The 14,232-nt window shown below is 51.0% G+C and overlaps 5 protein-coding genes across 5 annotated transcripts; 3 read left to right on the top strand and 2 right to left on the bottom strand.

Moving 5' to 3' along the window:
• Nucleotides 1-1,986: 1,986 nt before the first annotated feature.
• NCS54_01444400 (NAD(P)-bd-dom domain-containing protein) lies at nucleotides 1,987-2,907 on the bottom strand (the record flags this gene model as incomplete). The annotated part of the gene is made up of 1 exon (XM_053159595.1): nucleotides 1,987-2,907. The coding sequence occupies one exon, from the start codon at nucleotides 2,905-2,907 to the stop codon at nucleotides 1,987-1,989; it is 921 nt and encodes a 306-aa protein (XP_053015570.1).
• Nucleotides 2,908-3,842: 935 nt separating this feature from the next.
• NCS54_01444300 (Hypothetical protein) lies at nucleotides 3,843-5,609 on the bottom strand (the record flags this gene model as incomplete). The annotated part of the gene is made up of 3 exons (XM_053159594.1): nucleotides 3,843-4,038; nucleotides 4,538-5,078; nucleotides 5,132-5,609. 3 exons carry the CDS (start codon nucleotides 5,607-5,609, stop codon nucleotides 3,843-3,845), a joined length of 1,215 nt encoding a protein of 404 aa, XP_053015569.1.
• A 1,759-nt stretch (nucleotides 5,610-7,368) lies between these two features.
• NCS54_01444200 (Hypothetical protein) lies at nucleotides 7,369-9,476 on the top strand (the record flags this gene model as incomplete). Its single annotated transcript, XM_053159593.1, has 6 exons — nucleotides 7,369-7,561; nucleotides 7,643-8,045; nucleotides 8,100-8,102; nucleotides 8,153-8,348; nucleotides 8,395-9,392; nucleotides 9,440-9,476. The coding sequence occupies exons 1-6, from the start codon at nucleotides 7,399-7,401 to the stop codon at nucleotides 9,474-9,476; spliced, it is 1,800 nt and encodes a 599-aa protein (XP_053015568.1). The 5' UTR covers nucleotides 7,369-7,398.
• Nucleotides 9,477-9,782: 306 nt separating this feature from the next.
• On the top strand, nucleotides 9,783-11,178 carry NCS54_01444100 (HET domain-containing protein; the record flags this gene model as incomplete). Its single annotated transcript, XM_053159592.1, has 2 exons — nucleotides 9,783-10,010; nucleotides 10,207-11,178. 2 exons carry the CDS (start codon nucleotides 9,783-9,785, stop codon nucleotides 11,176-11,178), a joined length of 1,200 nt encoding a protein of 399 aa, XP_053015567.1.
• A 1,112-nt stretch (nucleotides 11,179-12,290) lies between these two features.
• Nucleotides 12,291-13,342, top strand: NCS54_01444000 (Fe2OG dioxygenase domain-containing protein; the record flags this gene model as incomplete). The annotated part of the gene is made up of 2 exons (XM_053159591.1): nucleotides 12,291-12,458; nucleotides 12,506-13,342. 2 exons carry the CDS (start codon nucleotides 12,291-12,293, stop codon nucleotides 13,340-13,342), a joined length of 1,005 nt encoding a protein of 334 aa, XP_053015566.1.
• Nucleotides 13,343-14,232: the final 890 nt, after the last annotated feature.

Here is a 14,232-nt window from a genome sequence, read left to right as displayed (position 1 = left end):
TCTTGTTGCCAATCGTCACGAGCATTTCAGGCCTCGACACGCTTTAGAACCTACTGAGGGCCTCGCCACATATCTGGCGCCTCTTCAATAGTCACGCCCTTACTATTACCGAAGGCATACTTTCTGGCCAGAACTCAATATTACCACCCAAGATCCGAGAACTCATCCGTGGAGTTATACTCGCGCGCTCCAAGGCCCTTCCTTTTCGGAATCTGAACGAGTTCCAGACCCAGTTCTTACGCGGCGTGGTTCCTTTTGGTGAACCAAAGGACGCGAAATTCATTACTCTTGGTCCTGAATTCGTATCTGCCTCGATCGTGCCCGTGGCGATACTCAGGTCTGTTGTCGCAACAGCATACCAAATCTCTGCCCTGTCGCAGGCGTGTTTAGCATCGTATCTAGCACGATTGAGAGACCTCAGGCCGTTACATGCTTTTAACCCAATGCCTTATTACACCCATGGCTATGGCCCCAACGACGACTGGGTCGCAGCATGGGATCGTGAATTTGTCGGTATACCTGCCAAGGTAGTCGATGCAGGACAGCCGAGCTGGGTCGAGGAAATGAGGGTTTTACGCGCCGTGTGGATCATACAACTTGTGGGCGAAGTAAAAGGTCTGGTTGAAGAAAAGATGGACAGAAGCTGGTCCAAGGAAGATATCGACATGTTGAGCCAGATGAACGCGGCAGGCTTGGTCGAGAGGCCCGACAGTCGCATCAGCAAGGCTGAAGAGATCAGGTCTGCGATGCACTACTTGACAATGCTTGGACATGCCATGAAAGATAGCCACTATCGATTACCACGGCCACCTCCGTTCTCAGAGAGTCCTAGATGGATTACGGCATTTCCAAAGCGAAAAGAGTTGGTCTGGACTCTTTGGGGGTATCGTCGAAACGGGCAAACTCACCGATTGAAGGAGGGTTCTCCCGTACCAGAGGACAGCACACCAGTCAAGCGTCCACTTGTCAACGAGGGATTTGATGGGGGCAGACCGAGGAATCGTTAAACAGAGAGTCATCTGGCATGTCTAAGTTTAGATTCCTTACAATTGGCGCTTGCAATAGCTCGCCCATCCCTGGTGTCAAATTCGACTCTTTCCGCCGACTGGGCTTTGCCTTCTGGGATACGCGGAGAATGCACCTATTAGGTCTGACCTCTGGGATACAAGAGCCAGTTTACTCAACCGAGTTTTACTTCTTCGCGTGGGAAAGTATTTTGCCGCCTGACGAGGTTGCCAATCTCGAGGCCGAGCTCCGGAAGCGAGGGCGCACCTTCTATTCTTGATTCTTAGTTTGGCATCGTTGCACCTAAAGATTTATCTAGATTTTGCTCTACTCTCGGTTGCCGCGGCTCATTCGTTGAGTATCGGTCATTATGACGCCCTGTAGTTGGCGTGCGGCAACAGCATGAGGGATAGGTAATAGGGTACTAAAGCGGCACTTGATCCTGGGAGATGAAATGATTTGGAATTTATAGCTATTGGCATAATAAAGTCTTGATTCTTCCCATGCTCACACATTGCAAAACAAGACAGGATACCTACGCCAAGGACAAGTCGATCAGACATCGGTAACATAGAACAATAGCATGACCTTTCGTTCTTCATGGAACCTATTCACGCTAGTTCCAGTCACTTTGAGAGGAATAAGCGGAACAAATATGTCAACCTTGTTGATGATTTTGACCCCCATTCTCTGCTTGTGGTTGATGAGAAAGTAGGCCGACCCTGACCCGTTGGGACTGCCCAGTATGGTGTAGAATTCGTCCGGGTTGTCGCGCACGGTAAGTGTTATCCTATTAGCCCACTGTCCGATGGTTTTTCCTCATCCGCCTCTCTTATCCTTGTTGATCAGGGCTTGGAACACAGTCGATAGGGTGAAGTGGTTTGTGATCCAGGAGCGAATAATGTATCTGACGTTTGCGACATCCCTCCGTTACTATACGTACATTATCTAAATTCTTCCTTGGCGGTAGATATAGGTTCACTAGATATTAAACACTTCCTTCTTATGCGCCTTGATCCACGTAGAAAGCTTGATCGGATCTCTCCCCGTGTACTTTTTGATGTTTGCCGAAGCTTCCTTGTACCGGTCTGCCGGATATCTCGCCTTGTCGTCTCCAAGGAAGTACTCAGCGAGAGCATGAGCAATGAAACTTGGAAGTGTCTCCTCCTTCTTGGCGATGAACTCCTCCTCGCTTATCTCTGTGATGGTCAAGTCTCGACCAATTGCCTCTGCAACAATCTCCCAAGCTTCTTTCTGGGTGAGTAGGTCTGGACCACACAAAGGTACAATCTCAGACTCTGCCTCATGCTCAACCAGTTTCACACCACAAACAGACCCAATGTCCTCTGGTGCGATATAGTCACTAACTGACTCTAGGCGCAGCAGTTTGACTTCTCCTTTCTTGACACCCTCGGCCTCCCCCTTCAAGTTGCTGCTGAAATACATCGGTCGAATAATGGTGTGCGCTAGTCCACTTTCAACCAGAGCAACTTCAACCTTGCCGTGGGCCGCGGGAATGAAATCGGAGCTGTTCATGGCAGCCTTTGCATTCGGGTGTCGGTACAACGTGTATGAAGATAGCAGAACGACATGGGATATGCCAGCCTTCTTCATAGCGTCAAGAGTCGCACGCAGGCCATCTTGCACCCCATGGACGATATACGTAAACGCAGCGGTTGCACCTGACTGAGAAATGGCGTCTTGGACAGACTTTGGATCGGACAAGTCTGCCTTGACTCGCTTGAAGCCGCGCTCTTGTTCGATCTCGGGCGTGAGCCCGGGGATGGCCTTGTTGGTGTCTCGCATGGCGAGATAGACGGTGGCCCCTCGCTGATGGGCCTCGAATGCGGCAGCTCGGGCGACAGCGCCAGATGCGCCAAAGATGATGACTCGTGGAGACATGATTGCTGATGTTGAGATAGATGGCGAAGTCTTGGCAGTGCTTTTGCTGACTGTAAGAAGAAATCTGCAACATATATATACGATAGGCACCTTGCTACATACATACCTTGTCCAGTTTCAGTGTAGTCGGCTTTGTTGACCTCGCTATTGAAAATCCGTTATATCCGTAAAGTCCGCAAAGTCCAGTGCGTAGCTATGCGGAGCGGTGACGTCGTGTGATGCGAGTTGGCTGCAAGGTCTATGCAGTCTTGTTAGTGCTTCAGATGGCACACTGAGAAGAAAGTCAGGTGAGATAGATTTTGGCTAGCGTGTTTTTTAACATTTCTGTCCTAACCAGGATTGATATGTTATTCAGGACTAGAAATTTGGTCTTGTTTCTGCCAATGTCCGTGGCAATGGCTCTTACTATCTATACAGAATGATGTCAAGCGAGACTGGCGGAGGACGCAAGGCCAAACAAAACAAAGGGAACGCGCAGAATGCAACGTTCAATAAGTCGTTAGTGCAGGGCATGGTCACTACTCGGGCGTGTTGAGCCAGAAGGACAGAGTGGAATGAAAGAAGTGTATTCGGCCATGCCAATGGATCTACCAATAATGCTATCTACCCCAGGCAACGCGAGACCAACTGGGGCTCGCTTCGTCCAACGGAATCGTACATGCGACAATCACACAGACCACAATGAACACAGCCACCCAGCATTCTAGCCTTGCCAACGTCCATCTGGCTGGTCTTCGCGTCACCGGAGTTCTCGTACAAGACCCGCGGCTACTAACCCAGGACACCACGAGAAGGTGCCAGCCAATCATCCTGGATCAACCAGAACTTCCTGGCTGATGCCTCCACCAAAGACACTTGTCCAAGGCCTCACTGGCTGCTTCCAATGGTACATGAGTTGGCAAAAAGATGACGAGATGAGAAAAAACGACTCACGTTTACTGGGCTCGTGCCCAGGCGGCCTCGGCCTGCTTCTGGGCCCGTCGGGCTCGCCGGAGCGCAAGTCTGAGCCGGGGAAGACGGCTGCTCCCCTCTTCCTCGAGGTGGACGGCGTGCCAGGCGGCGTTGAAGGCGGCGTCGGCCCTGGTGAGGGCGTCGTCGACGGAGACAATGCGACCGGATCGAAGAACTGGCCTGGGAAAAACACAAGTTAGAGCTTTGGACATGCAGTTTCCATCGATGCTGGTGCGTAGACAAAGTATGGACCAAGCGAGTCAAGACATGCGCTGTAAAAGGACAAGAGAGGGCAGCAAAGGGGCGAAGTGATGGGCAAGAACTCACATTGATGGTGGTGCTGGTGCTGGTGCTGGTGCTGGTGCTGGTGCTGTTGCTGGTGGTGATGGTGATGGTGAAGGTGGGAAAAGAGGACGGAGACGAGGACAAAGAGACGATAGAGAGGAAAGACGGTCACCTCATCGAGGCCGCACTTGCTTCAATTGACTTCTATCAAGGAAGATGGGCTCTGATTGATGGAAAGAGCCAGCTACATCTTGTTCGTCACGGTCGTTCCTTCCGCATTTGCCAGAGGGATGTGGGAGTAACCACTCGACATGGCAAATTCATGTGGTAAATGGCATTGCCATGGGACCCTATGACACCATGAACCTGCTGCTTGTCGACTTGGAGTGCATACGAATGAATCTCCAGGGCTACGCGCTCCCAGGCTTTCACCACACGAGGGGTCAACTCCATCTCCCATGTACTGCGCCAGGTGATATGCGCACCCTCTCCGTTCACATGATATATGAATGCGCAGGCATTTCCTTTGATGCCATCCCAGATCACCATGGTGTGCAGCCTCGGCATCTGCAGCGCGACACTGCCCGCTTTGTATAGTAAGTAGTCAATGTCTCGTCGGCTTTCAGTACGTCGTAGGAGTCCCGACGTTAGCGCCAGAGACTGTAATCGGTGCCAAGTCCAAGTTGGCAGGCAAGCTTTGAAGAAATCGTCTGCACTGGCCATGTAAGAAACAGAGAGGTGCTCAAGGTTGAGGCTTTTGGAAGCAAGGGCCGCAGCAACCTTGGAACCTCCGATTCGGGAGGTGTTTGCCGGTAGCTGCAAGGCTAGGAGGGTATCGTTTATTACTGTGGAAAGGCTGTCGTTGAAGTCTTCAAAAATCGATACTCTCCTCAGGGTTTGCGGAAAGTGTTTCTGTATCACTTGTTCAAAGTCTTCTACCCGAACCTTATCAGTCAAATGCGCGGAATCTAGGTTCGTGGATCCTTACTTTTCCTGTGAATGCCTTCCAATGTCCGCCATGATTCGTAAATGAGATGCTCCAAACGACGTAGCTTGCCAAGTATAAGCCCAAGTGATGACTGGGAAAGCTGGCGACGTAGTTGTCGGCGGATGATGAAACATGTGACCCCGCCAAGTCGAGGAAGCTCCTGTTTGAAAGATAGATGGGTCGTTGCGAAGAGCCGCAGTATGGCTCCTTCAGGAGCAGACTTGATGAGCCGGCCGTCGACCCAGCCGTGCTGCGGATCATGCCAGCTGCAATCGGCTTCTTGGACCCCGGCAGTGTCGCCATTAGCGGAGACAGAATGATGCTTGAACCAGTGCTCCGAGTCGCTGGGAGAATGCGCGCTGAGCTCCAACGTCAGGCCGTTTGCCGTCTTCCAGTTGCTGAGGACACAGAACAGCTTCCATATCCCGCTGCTTATAACGGAGCTGTTACGTTCCATCCCGGAAAATGACTCTTCCATTTTGCAGCATCGGCACGAGTACCTTGGTAGCTCGATGTCGAGCCAAATGTGCTGAACGAGCTCCCTTTGCCGAATGACGAGATGTTCGAAATCATCGAGGCAAGAGACTTGTAACTTGAGCTGACCAAAATTTCGTTTCTCTATCAAGCCCTGCCATTCTTTGGATACACACGCAAACGAAGCCCAGCCGGAATGCTTCTGCTGTATAATCACGTCCAAGATCATGAGGCGAATCTCTGCCGGCAGGGACATCCACTTGGGGGTTTGTCGTCTTGTTGAGGCGCGTAGCGTCATTTCATGGCATCTGGCCATGTGGTTCCTGTTCATCATGGCGAAAGACGGAACGGATCGTAAGAGTTGAAAGGAAAATAACATATATAGGCATTGGCAAATCTGTATTTTTCATTGATGATTTTACTTCCCTTTATATAGAGGGGGGAAGATGTTTGGCACAGCCGCAAAGGACAGTTTTCAACACAATAACGGCGTTTGAACCTAATGCTGCATAATGCCGTGACTTTATCCATGAGTTCTTACGGCGGCAGCCAAAGAGTCTGCAAAGCTAGAAAGCTAATGCTTACCTGCCTGCAAGATGTCGATTTCCCTCTTCACAGCGAAAGATGCACGTCGATAACTTCTTCGTAGGGCCAAAGACATGGCAGACACCAACCCTTTTATCCGAATGCTCAGAGAGATCCTACAAGTAGTGTATCTTGCAATGTTCCTTCCCCACGCAACCGCAATAGCACTCTCCGATGTGTGACTGCTGATTAATAAGTGGCGGGTTTGTGGCGTCATAGATAGGGTCACATGGTTGATGCCATCTACCATTTGGATTTGCCCTGTCAAGTGGTTGTAGCTTCATCTGCCAGATAGGTGCTTAAAAGCATCAAGATTGACAAATCGTTCCGAGAAAAGAAACAAGAAATTCCTCTAGCCTTAGACCTCTTTTCTACATTCTTGGACTCTTATTTAATAAAATTGTAAAGAGATAGTAATGAGGATCTGCTAAGGATGACGAGTTTTTGGATGGAGTAAACGGGGTAGGCATGCCAGAGATCCACTCTCTTGTCGTCTGTTTTGTCTTTCATCATACGTGGGTCTCGCCGACGTCGATACGCGTGAAATGCGTTTCTCGGTTTTCATCGATAGTGGCAACAATTACGCGGTTATTGACCCGGAAACAAAGACCAAATTCCTGGGGCTTAATAATAAGCCCCAGTTCTCATTCCTGTCCCTCCAAGTCGGTGAGCATAACAGAATCGTCAAGGTCCATACAAAGTCAGCCTCAGATTGAAACCAAGCAAGCGAGCGGATGAAACGTCCCCCGTCGGTTAACAACGTCTTTAATTGCGATTTGCTTTTATGCATGGTTCGTCTTTGCAAGGGCACGGTTGTGGGGCGTCACACGTCAAGGAGATGAGGGTGAGCGAGGCAGGCCTTGAACCGTGGGGGAAAGAAGCGAACGATACGTGGAGGAACTTTATTAGCTAGATAAAGAGATAAATGATAGGGGGAATGGGACAAACAGGCGGCGTCTGCTGAATCAATGCCAGCCAAAGGATCTGGGCGGCACGGCTTCTGCGGAGGGAGAACAAGGCTAAATCCCTCACACATCCACTAAGGACCCAATGTTTCCAATTAAGGGCCCCAGGTTGGATTCAGGGGTAATAATTTAGCGGCCGCCTCCATCGTGAGATGTCCTTTTAAATTGCCCCTCCTGTTTTTGCCAGCTTCCCCTGCGAGAAAAAAAAAAACTGTTCATTCTCCTACCGACATTTCTCTCCTAATGGGTTCTCTCGTCGCCGAGGCCCCCAGGTATAACGACTGCTCTCCTCTGAGTGCGAGCCAAGATGAAGACGACTCGCCCGACGAACGCTCGCCGCGCCTCCTCGACCAGGAGGCCTCCGGCGGTCACCACCAAGTCTCAGGGGTAGGCTTTAGCCTGCGAGGTGCGAGAGGCCCCTCCCCGGGTTTGCCGGATGTTTGAAGTGAAAGAGATCGCGTGTACTGATGAAGCAGCTGGTGAAAAGACACGATAAAGCGAGCACTGCGTGCATCATCGCGATTTGGAGATGGATTTCGCTATCAGCAGCTGGCGAGCTCGAATCTCACCGACTTGGAGACTCAGCCCTTGGAATGGAATGGATTCGACCACGGTAGCAGCAACGACGCCAATCTCGGCTTTTTCAGTCAGATTCGAGCGACTCTGGTCGCATCAAAGCTCAACTGGCTTCTCATTTTCGTGCCCATCGGTTTGGCGGCTCATTCGTACGAAGTCTCACCGCTGGTCACCTTCATCACCAACGCCATCGCCATTATTCCGCTATCTGTCATGTTGACGGACGCTACTGAGCGGATAGCGACCGAGGCGGGAGACACCATCGGAGCGCTTTTGAACATTACCCTCGGCAATCTCGTCGAGTTGATTATTTTGTGAGTTTTTTCTGACGCGTTTTTCATTGGAATGCTTTTGCTGACTCGTACCAGAGTGTAAGGAATGTCAAGAACCGCTTTGAAGCCGAGTATTGACTCTTCTGCAGGGTTGCGCTGGTGAATGACCATATTCGCATCGTTCAAGCATCCATTCTAGGCAGTGTGCTCGTGAATCTCCTCTTGATTCTCGGCTCTGCTCTTCTGGCCAGTAGCATGTCCAGCCATGACCCTCACTGCAGCGTGGAAGAATCAGAGCTCCTGGCGTGCCTGCTCTTCATTTCGGTTTTTGTCATTTTGGTACCTGTGAGTTTTTCACTTATTTTTGCAGTGTATATGCTGACTTTGAAAGACGGCTTTTGACTACACGTTTCATATGAAGGGCAAGAGGAGTGAGGCCGCTCTCAGCATGAGCCGCGCTTCTTCCCTGGTCGTGCTCGTTATTTACGTCATATACTTTGCATATGAGATGAGACCCAAAACAGTAGAAGCACTGCCTATTCCACTGCAGAATCTTCAACCAGGCAACACCCGACATCGCCGCGGGCAAGCGTCACTATCTCAGACCAACGCTGGATCTCGAAGTATCCGCTTCGCAGATCAGAACGCTCAAAGCCGTGCGAGGAGCACCACCCTGGATAGGGGTCAGTCGAGAGTGAATCCGGAGATTGTCGAGGAGGAACCTGTGAATAGAGATCCCGCACGACCCGATTCTCGACTTGGCTCTTCATACCAGCAGGGTTTCCGGGCAAGGGGACATTCCCGTTCACGCTCACTAAGCGCTAGCCAGGGATTTCACAGCCGAGACTCTTCATTAAACGACGGGACCATCGCAAGTCAGTTCTTGCCGGAACACGCCCACGAGGTTTCTGCTCTTCAACCATCTCGGCCAACAAACTCAAGTGGAACATTCGCATCCGTAACGGTGCTGGTCCTCACATCAGCTCTCATGTCGATGAACGCCGAATTCCTCGTCAAAGAGATCGACGACGTGACCCACGAAGGCGGCCTCTCAGAAGGAATGATCGGCCTCATCATCCTCCCGGTAGTTGGAAACATTGCCGAGTACGTAACGGTCGTGACGGTGGCGACCAAGAACAAGCTGGACCTAGCCATCTCAGTCGCGGTGGGCTCCGCAATCCAGATCGCCCTGTGCGTGGCGCCCCTGACGGTCCTGATAGCCTGGATGCTGCACCGGGACCTCGAGATGGCCTTCAACGTGTTTGAGACGACGACGTTGGTGGGCACGGGGTTGTTGATCAACCTGCTCATCTTGAGCCGTACTAGTACGAGCGTGAGGGCCGTTGGGCTGAAAGGAGCCCTGATGTATGCCTGTTATGTGATTATTGGGTAAGTCTGTTCTTCATTATAGACAGCAAGTTGCTAACATGGGACAGATTGGGCGCCTATTATGAGCCGTCATCTGAGAAATAACGAGTCAAGCCTGGATGCAACATAGAATACTTATTACTATCAACATAAAATAGACCTAATAATTCAACGGAACCTTTAGATTGTTCTTGACGAGTAGTTACATCTGGATGATATTCTTACATGAAACACGTGATCAGGTGGTCTTAGGTGCATATTGGGCGTCTTGCTAGGTTTGGGCTCTGTTCTCGATGATTCTTTACATTCCACTGGCTGAGAACAACTTCCCTGGTATTTTACATGTTCTAACACTATATACGTCTCAGCATGAATTGGCCATGGGTGTATTCCTGCGAATTGTGCCAATAGATGCAGATCCAAGCACCCAAAAATTTCGAACTAGATGGCGACCAATCCATCTCCCTCAACATCACGTTCGACGACATCGTACACGGTGCAGAAAACGGCTGCACATTCTACGCAACCCTTAAGGGCTCCATGGAGCGATACTCGGAGCCCTTTGACCACTCGGAGCCCATCGAGGTCTCGTTGTGCTACGGCCCAGGAGATACGCTCGATGTGTGGTTCAAGAGGATAGTGAGGCCATTTTTCGCGTTCACAGAAGAGGGTAGCTCTTACTAAACCTTTATCCCTTTGAATTAGCTCATCCAGTATAAGGAATCCCGTCCATAATGCTATGAAGCGCGTCCTACCGAACTTGGAGCCTGGATCTGCTGCGAGTTTATCTAAAGCTAGTTCCTAGCTCTCTAACTGTCTAACAAACCACCCCAAGTGTTCTTCAAAGGGCACTTGCGATTCTCCAGCTAGGCTCCTGAAACTAGTCCAAGACGAGTCCACCATGTGCCTCGTTCCCAATCATCAGCATTATAGATATGCGGCCCCGAGTTACTGTTGGGGAGGCGATCGAGAGTGCAAACTCACCCAGGCGAGGCTGGCTGCGTATCAGGCATCTATCACAGTTGTAAACCTACCCAAGTCAGTCCAAGCCGCCACTCAAGTTGCCCAAAGTCTAGACGGAATATCATATATCTGGATTGACTCTCTTTGTATCATCCAAGATGACGACGATGCCAAAGGAAGCCAGCTAGTCAAGATGGGCGACATCTATCGCGGTGCCACAGTCATAATATCTGCTGCCAGCGCTAGGAGTTGCTATGAAGGATTCCTCAAGTCCCGGGAATGCCCCGAGAAAGCAAAACCTATTTCCAAGGCAGCCTTCATATCAGAAACTGCAACGAGAGCAGAAGTGTATCTCGTCCCACGCGCCGGCCGAGAAGGGAATCTAGATCCTATTAACCACCGCGCATGGACTCTTCAGGAGCACGTTCTCTCGCCGCGGATTCTGTACCACACTTCACTACAACCTTGCTCGCTCTGCCGGTCTGAAAGAAAGTCGGACGGCGGCATGCGATTCCCACAGGCTCTGGAGTCGAGGAGGTATGGCGATGAGATGGATCTCTGGGCCATCGACCTTGGTTGGATGGCAGAACAGCCTCAACCTTGCCCGTCCCGCCGTGAAGGGCCAAGCTGGTCTTGGACTTCAATTTCAGGCGCAGCCAACAAGGTAGAACGAGAGATGGACACAAAGGACACAATCGAGGTGGTATCCTTCGATGTCAAATGGAAGATACCAGGGGTCAGCAGCGGCGAGATCCAGTCTGCCACTCTCCGGCCAAGGGCGTGGATGAAACTCCAAAAGCTCCGTTTCGGCCCCGCCAGACGAAGAGTCCAGTTTGCCGATTGACCGGGGCGCATAGTGCCTACTACCCTGATACGATAGATTCCTCCTACGAAGACGGCAAAGTAGTAGACCTCTGGTTGATGGAAGTCTCCCAGCTCTTTCAGGGTCACCATTTCAACTGCGAGATTTGGGGGCTGGTTCTCCGCAGGCAAGAATCCGGGGCATTTGAGCGTGTGGCGGGCTATGTTCTTCCTCTTCTATCGCTCGCAGAACTTGCAGGGGTCAATGAGACGGCGGCAAAGGATCTCGTCGAGGGGCTGAACCTGTATGACCGCCTAGGATCTACGCAGATGGAGGCACATCTGGTCTAACATTTTGATACTAAATTACTCACTGTGGTTATCAACATAAGGATTGTATCCTTGTATGTCCGGTGTTCATCTCTGTGCACGTCGGTATGGCTAACACGACGGCAAAGGGAGCCAATCCACGATAGCTCCCCGCGAATCCGCAAGTGCAACACCTACACTCGGCACAAACGGCCCACGGTTTAAGCCGGCATTTGAAATCACCAATTTAATTGCTCTTGATGATAGAAGTTGAAAGGAACACACTTTGTAGGACCCTTCGTCCGAACATTCCAAGGCCCAAGACGGATTAGGCCAGACATCGGGATCTCCTACCTCTTTCGCGCCCCTACCCCACGCCAACTATCAGTAGCGCTCAATCCTCTTCATCGCTTTTTGCGGGGTAGAATCTTCCCCTTATCTCGCCATCCAGCGAGGATAACCGATCAAATACCTATCTCGGGATCTCTGTCTAGGTTGGTCTGATTGCCACGCGGTTCGGCAAGCCCGGGGGTTTGTTCTGGTGCAGTTCTAGGCTGGAAGGAGCGGCTCTTGACGGCTCCGGTAGATAGGGATCGCACTAATTGGCAACGCGGTGTTGTTCCTGATTGAGATGTCTTGTCTAGATCACGATGGAAACCAAAATGGAAGGCTGTGAGATTGGGAACGAGCAACTGATTCCGAGGTCGTCGAGTATTTAAGAATAGATTAAACGGCTTCTTGGTCAAACAATTCATCAAACTCAGATCAATCAACACTACTCTCTACTTCTACTCTACTCTACTCTACTCTTCTTCACAGCCAATCTGCACTCACACAACCGCAAAAATGGCCGCCGTCAACGCTGATACCCTCGATATGTCCCTGTTCTTCGGAACCGAGGTCCAGAAGAAGGAGTTCTGCGAGAGCCTCCTCGCCCTCCTCAAGAAGCGAGGATGTGTCAAGCTTCAGAACCACGGCATCCCCGCCGAGGACATTAAGCAGTTGTTTGAACAGGTAAGACACTTCACCAAATGCCTGCGTAGCTTATCTAACTCCCGTAGACCAAAAAGTTCTTCAACCTTTCCCACGAGACAAAGATGATCGCCAAGCACCCTCCCCAGGCGAACCCCAACCGAGGATACAGCTACGTCGGCCAGGAGAACGTTGCCAACATCAGCGGCTACGAGAAGGGTCTTGGCCCTCTCAAGACCCGTGACATCAAAGAGACTCTCGACATGGGCTCCGCCACTGATGACCTCGTTGACAACATCTGGGTTCCTGAGGAGAGCCTCCCTGGCTTCCGCAAGTTCATGGAGAACTTTTACGAGAAGGCCTTCAAGACCGAACTCCAGATCCTCACCGCTCTTGCCATTGCCCTCGGTGTTTCTGAGGATCACCTCAAGTCCCTCCACAACCGCGCTGAGAACGAGTTCCGTCTTCTTCACTACCCAGCCATTCCTGCCTCCGAGCTCGCTGACGGTACCGCGACCCGCATCGCCGAGCACACCGATTTTGGCACCATCACCATGCTTTTCCAGGATTCCACAGGCGGTCTCCAGGTCGAAGACCAAGAGAACCTTGGAAACTTCCGAAACGTCGAGTCCTCAGCGCCCACCGACATCATCCTCAACATCGGCGACTCTCTCCAGCGCCTAACCAACGACACCTTCAAGGCCGCCTGCCACCGCGTCACATACCCTCCCACGATCAAGGCGGGCGACGAGCGGGTGATCCCCGAGCGATACTCGATCGCCTACTTTGCCAAGCCCAACCGCAACGCTTCCCTGCTGCCCCTGAAGGAGTTCATCACTGATGCTACGCCTTGCAAGTATGAGGACGTCACTGCTTGGGAGTGGAACAACCGCCGAATTGAGGCGCTGTTTACTGCTACTGCTTAAGTGATTGTATAACTGATGGATGAAAAATGGGCCCCCGGTCACAAAACTTGGGAGGAATGAGTGGATGATATGGATTGAGATCCTCATGTATGCTATAGTTAGCGAAGACTGCATTTTAGGGAACAAGATTGTTTAAAAGTAATTTACTGGATTGTTCCTGTGATATTCTGCGTGGCCCCGGGGTTGTTCATCCACCGCCGTGGGATGGGACTGGGCGTTGACAACTGTGTTCTTTTTTTGGTGACTGACTCCGTCTTCCACGTGTGAAAGGAAATTGCCTTCACAAATGAATACAATAGGTTTCTACACTAAAACAGCACTGCTCTTCACGTCTCGAATACAGAGGGGAATCTGAACAGGATGAACACGTGTTTAACGATGTAAAGGTGCTGTTCAACAGGACAAATGACCTTGCCTCGGTTCTTGTGTGCAGAATACCCTATACCTTTACCATTGATACAGTGGTCATAGAGGATCGAGATAGGGACTTGAACAGGCGCATGATCAACCAGATCAGAAAGCAGCATGATCAAATTCGAATCAGCCAACCGGCAAGATCACAATCCGCATGATCAAGCCAATCTGTGCAAAGAGCGGTAGACCCGGTGGTTCCCCGAGATGCCGGGGGCTCCACTTCTCCGGCTTCGCCCAAGTGGAGACTTGTTATCAATGACACGGCAAAGGGCGTCGTCGGTCGCGCCATTGAAAGCACCACAACAGCCAAAACATGCGTGACGCAGAAATTTCAAGGGGACATGACCTTAGTCATGGGTAAGAGTCCATTTCGTCCTCTACATTCCCTGCTTCAATCACTCTCATTAAGAAAACTTCACTCTGACCGTTTGACAAGTTCATGTGCCAAAACGTGGGGAACCTTGCGTCTGAGCCTG

Source organism: Fusarium falciforme, chromosome 12, assembly GCF_026873545.1.
Source record: "Fusarium falciforme chromosome 12, complete sequence".
Lineage (NCBI taxonomy): Eukaryota > Fungi > Ascomycota > Sordariomycetes > Hypocreales > Nectriaceae > Fusarium > Fusarium falciforme.
This window is presented reverse-complemented; position numbering and strand designations above follow the sequence as displayed.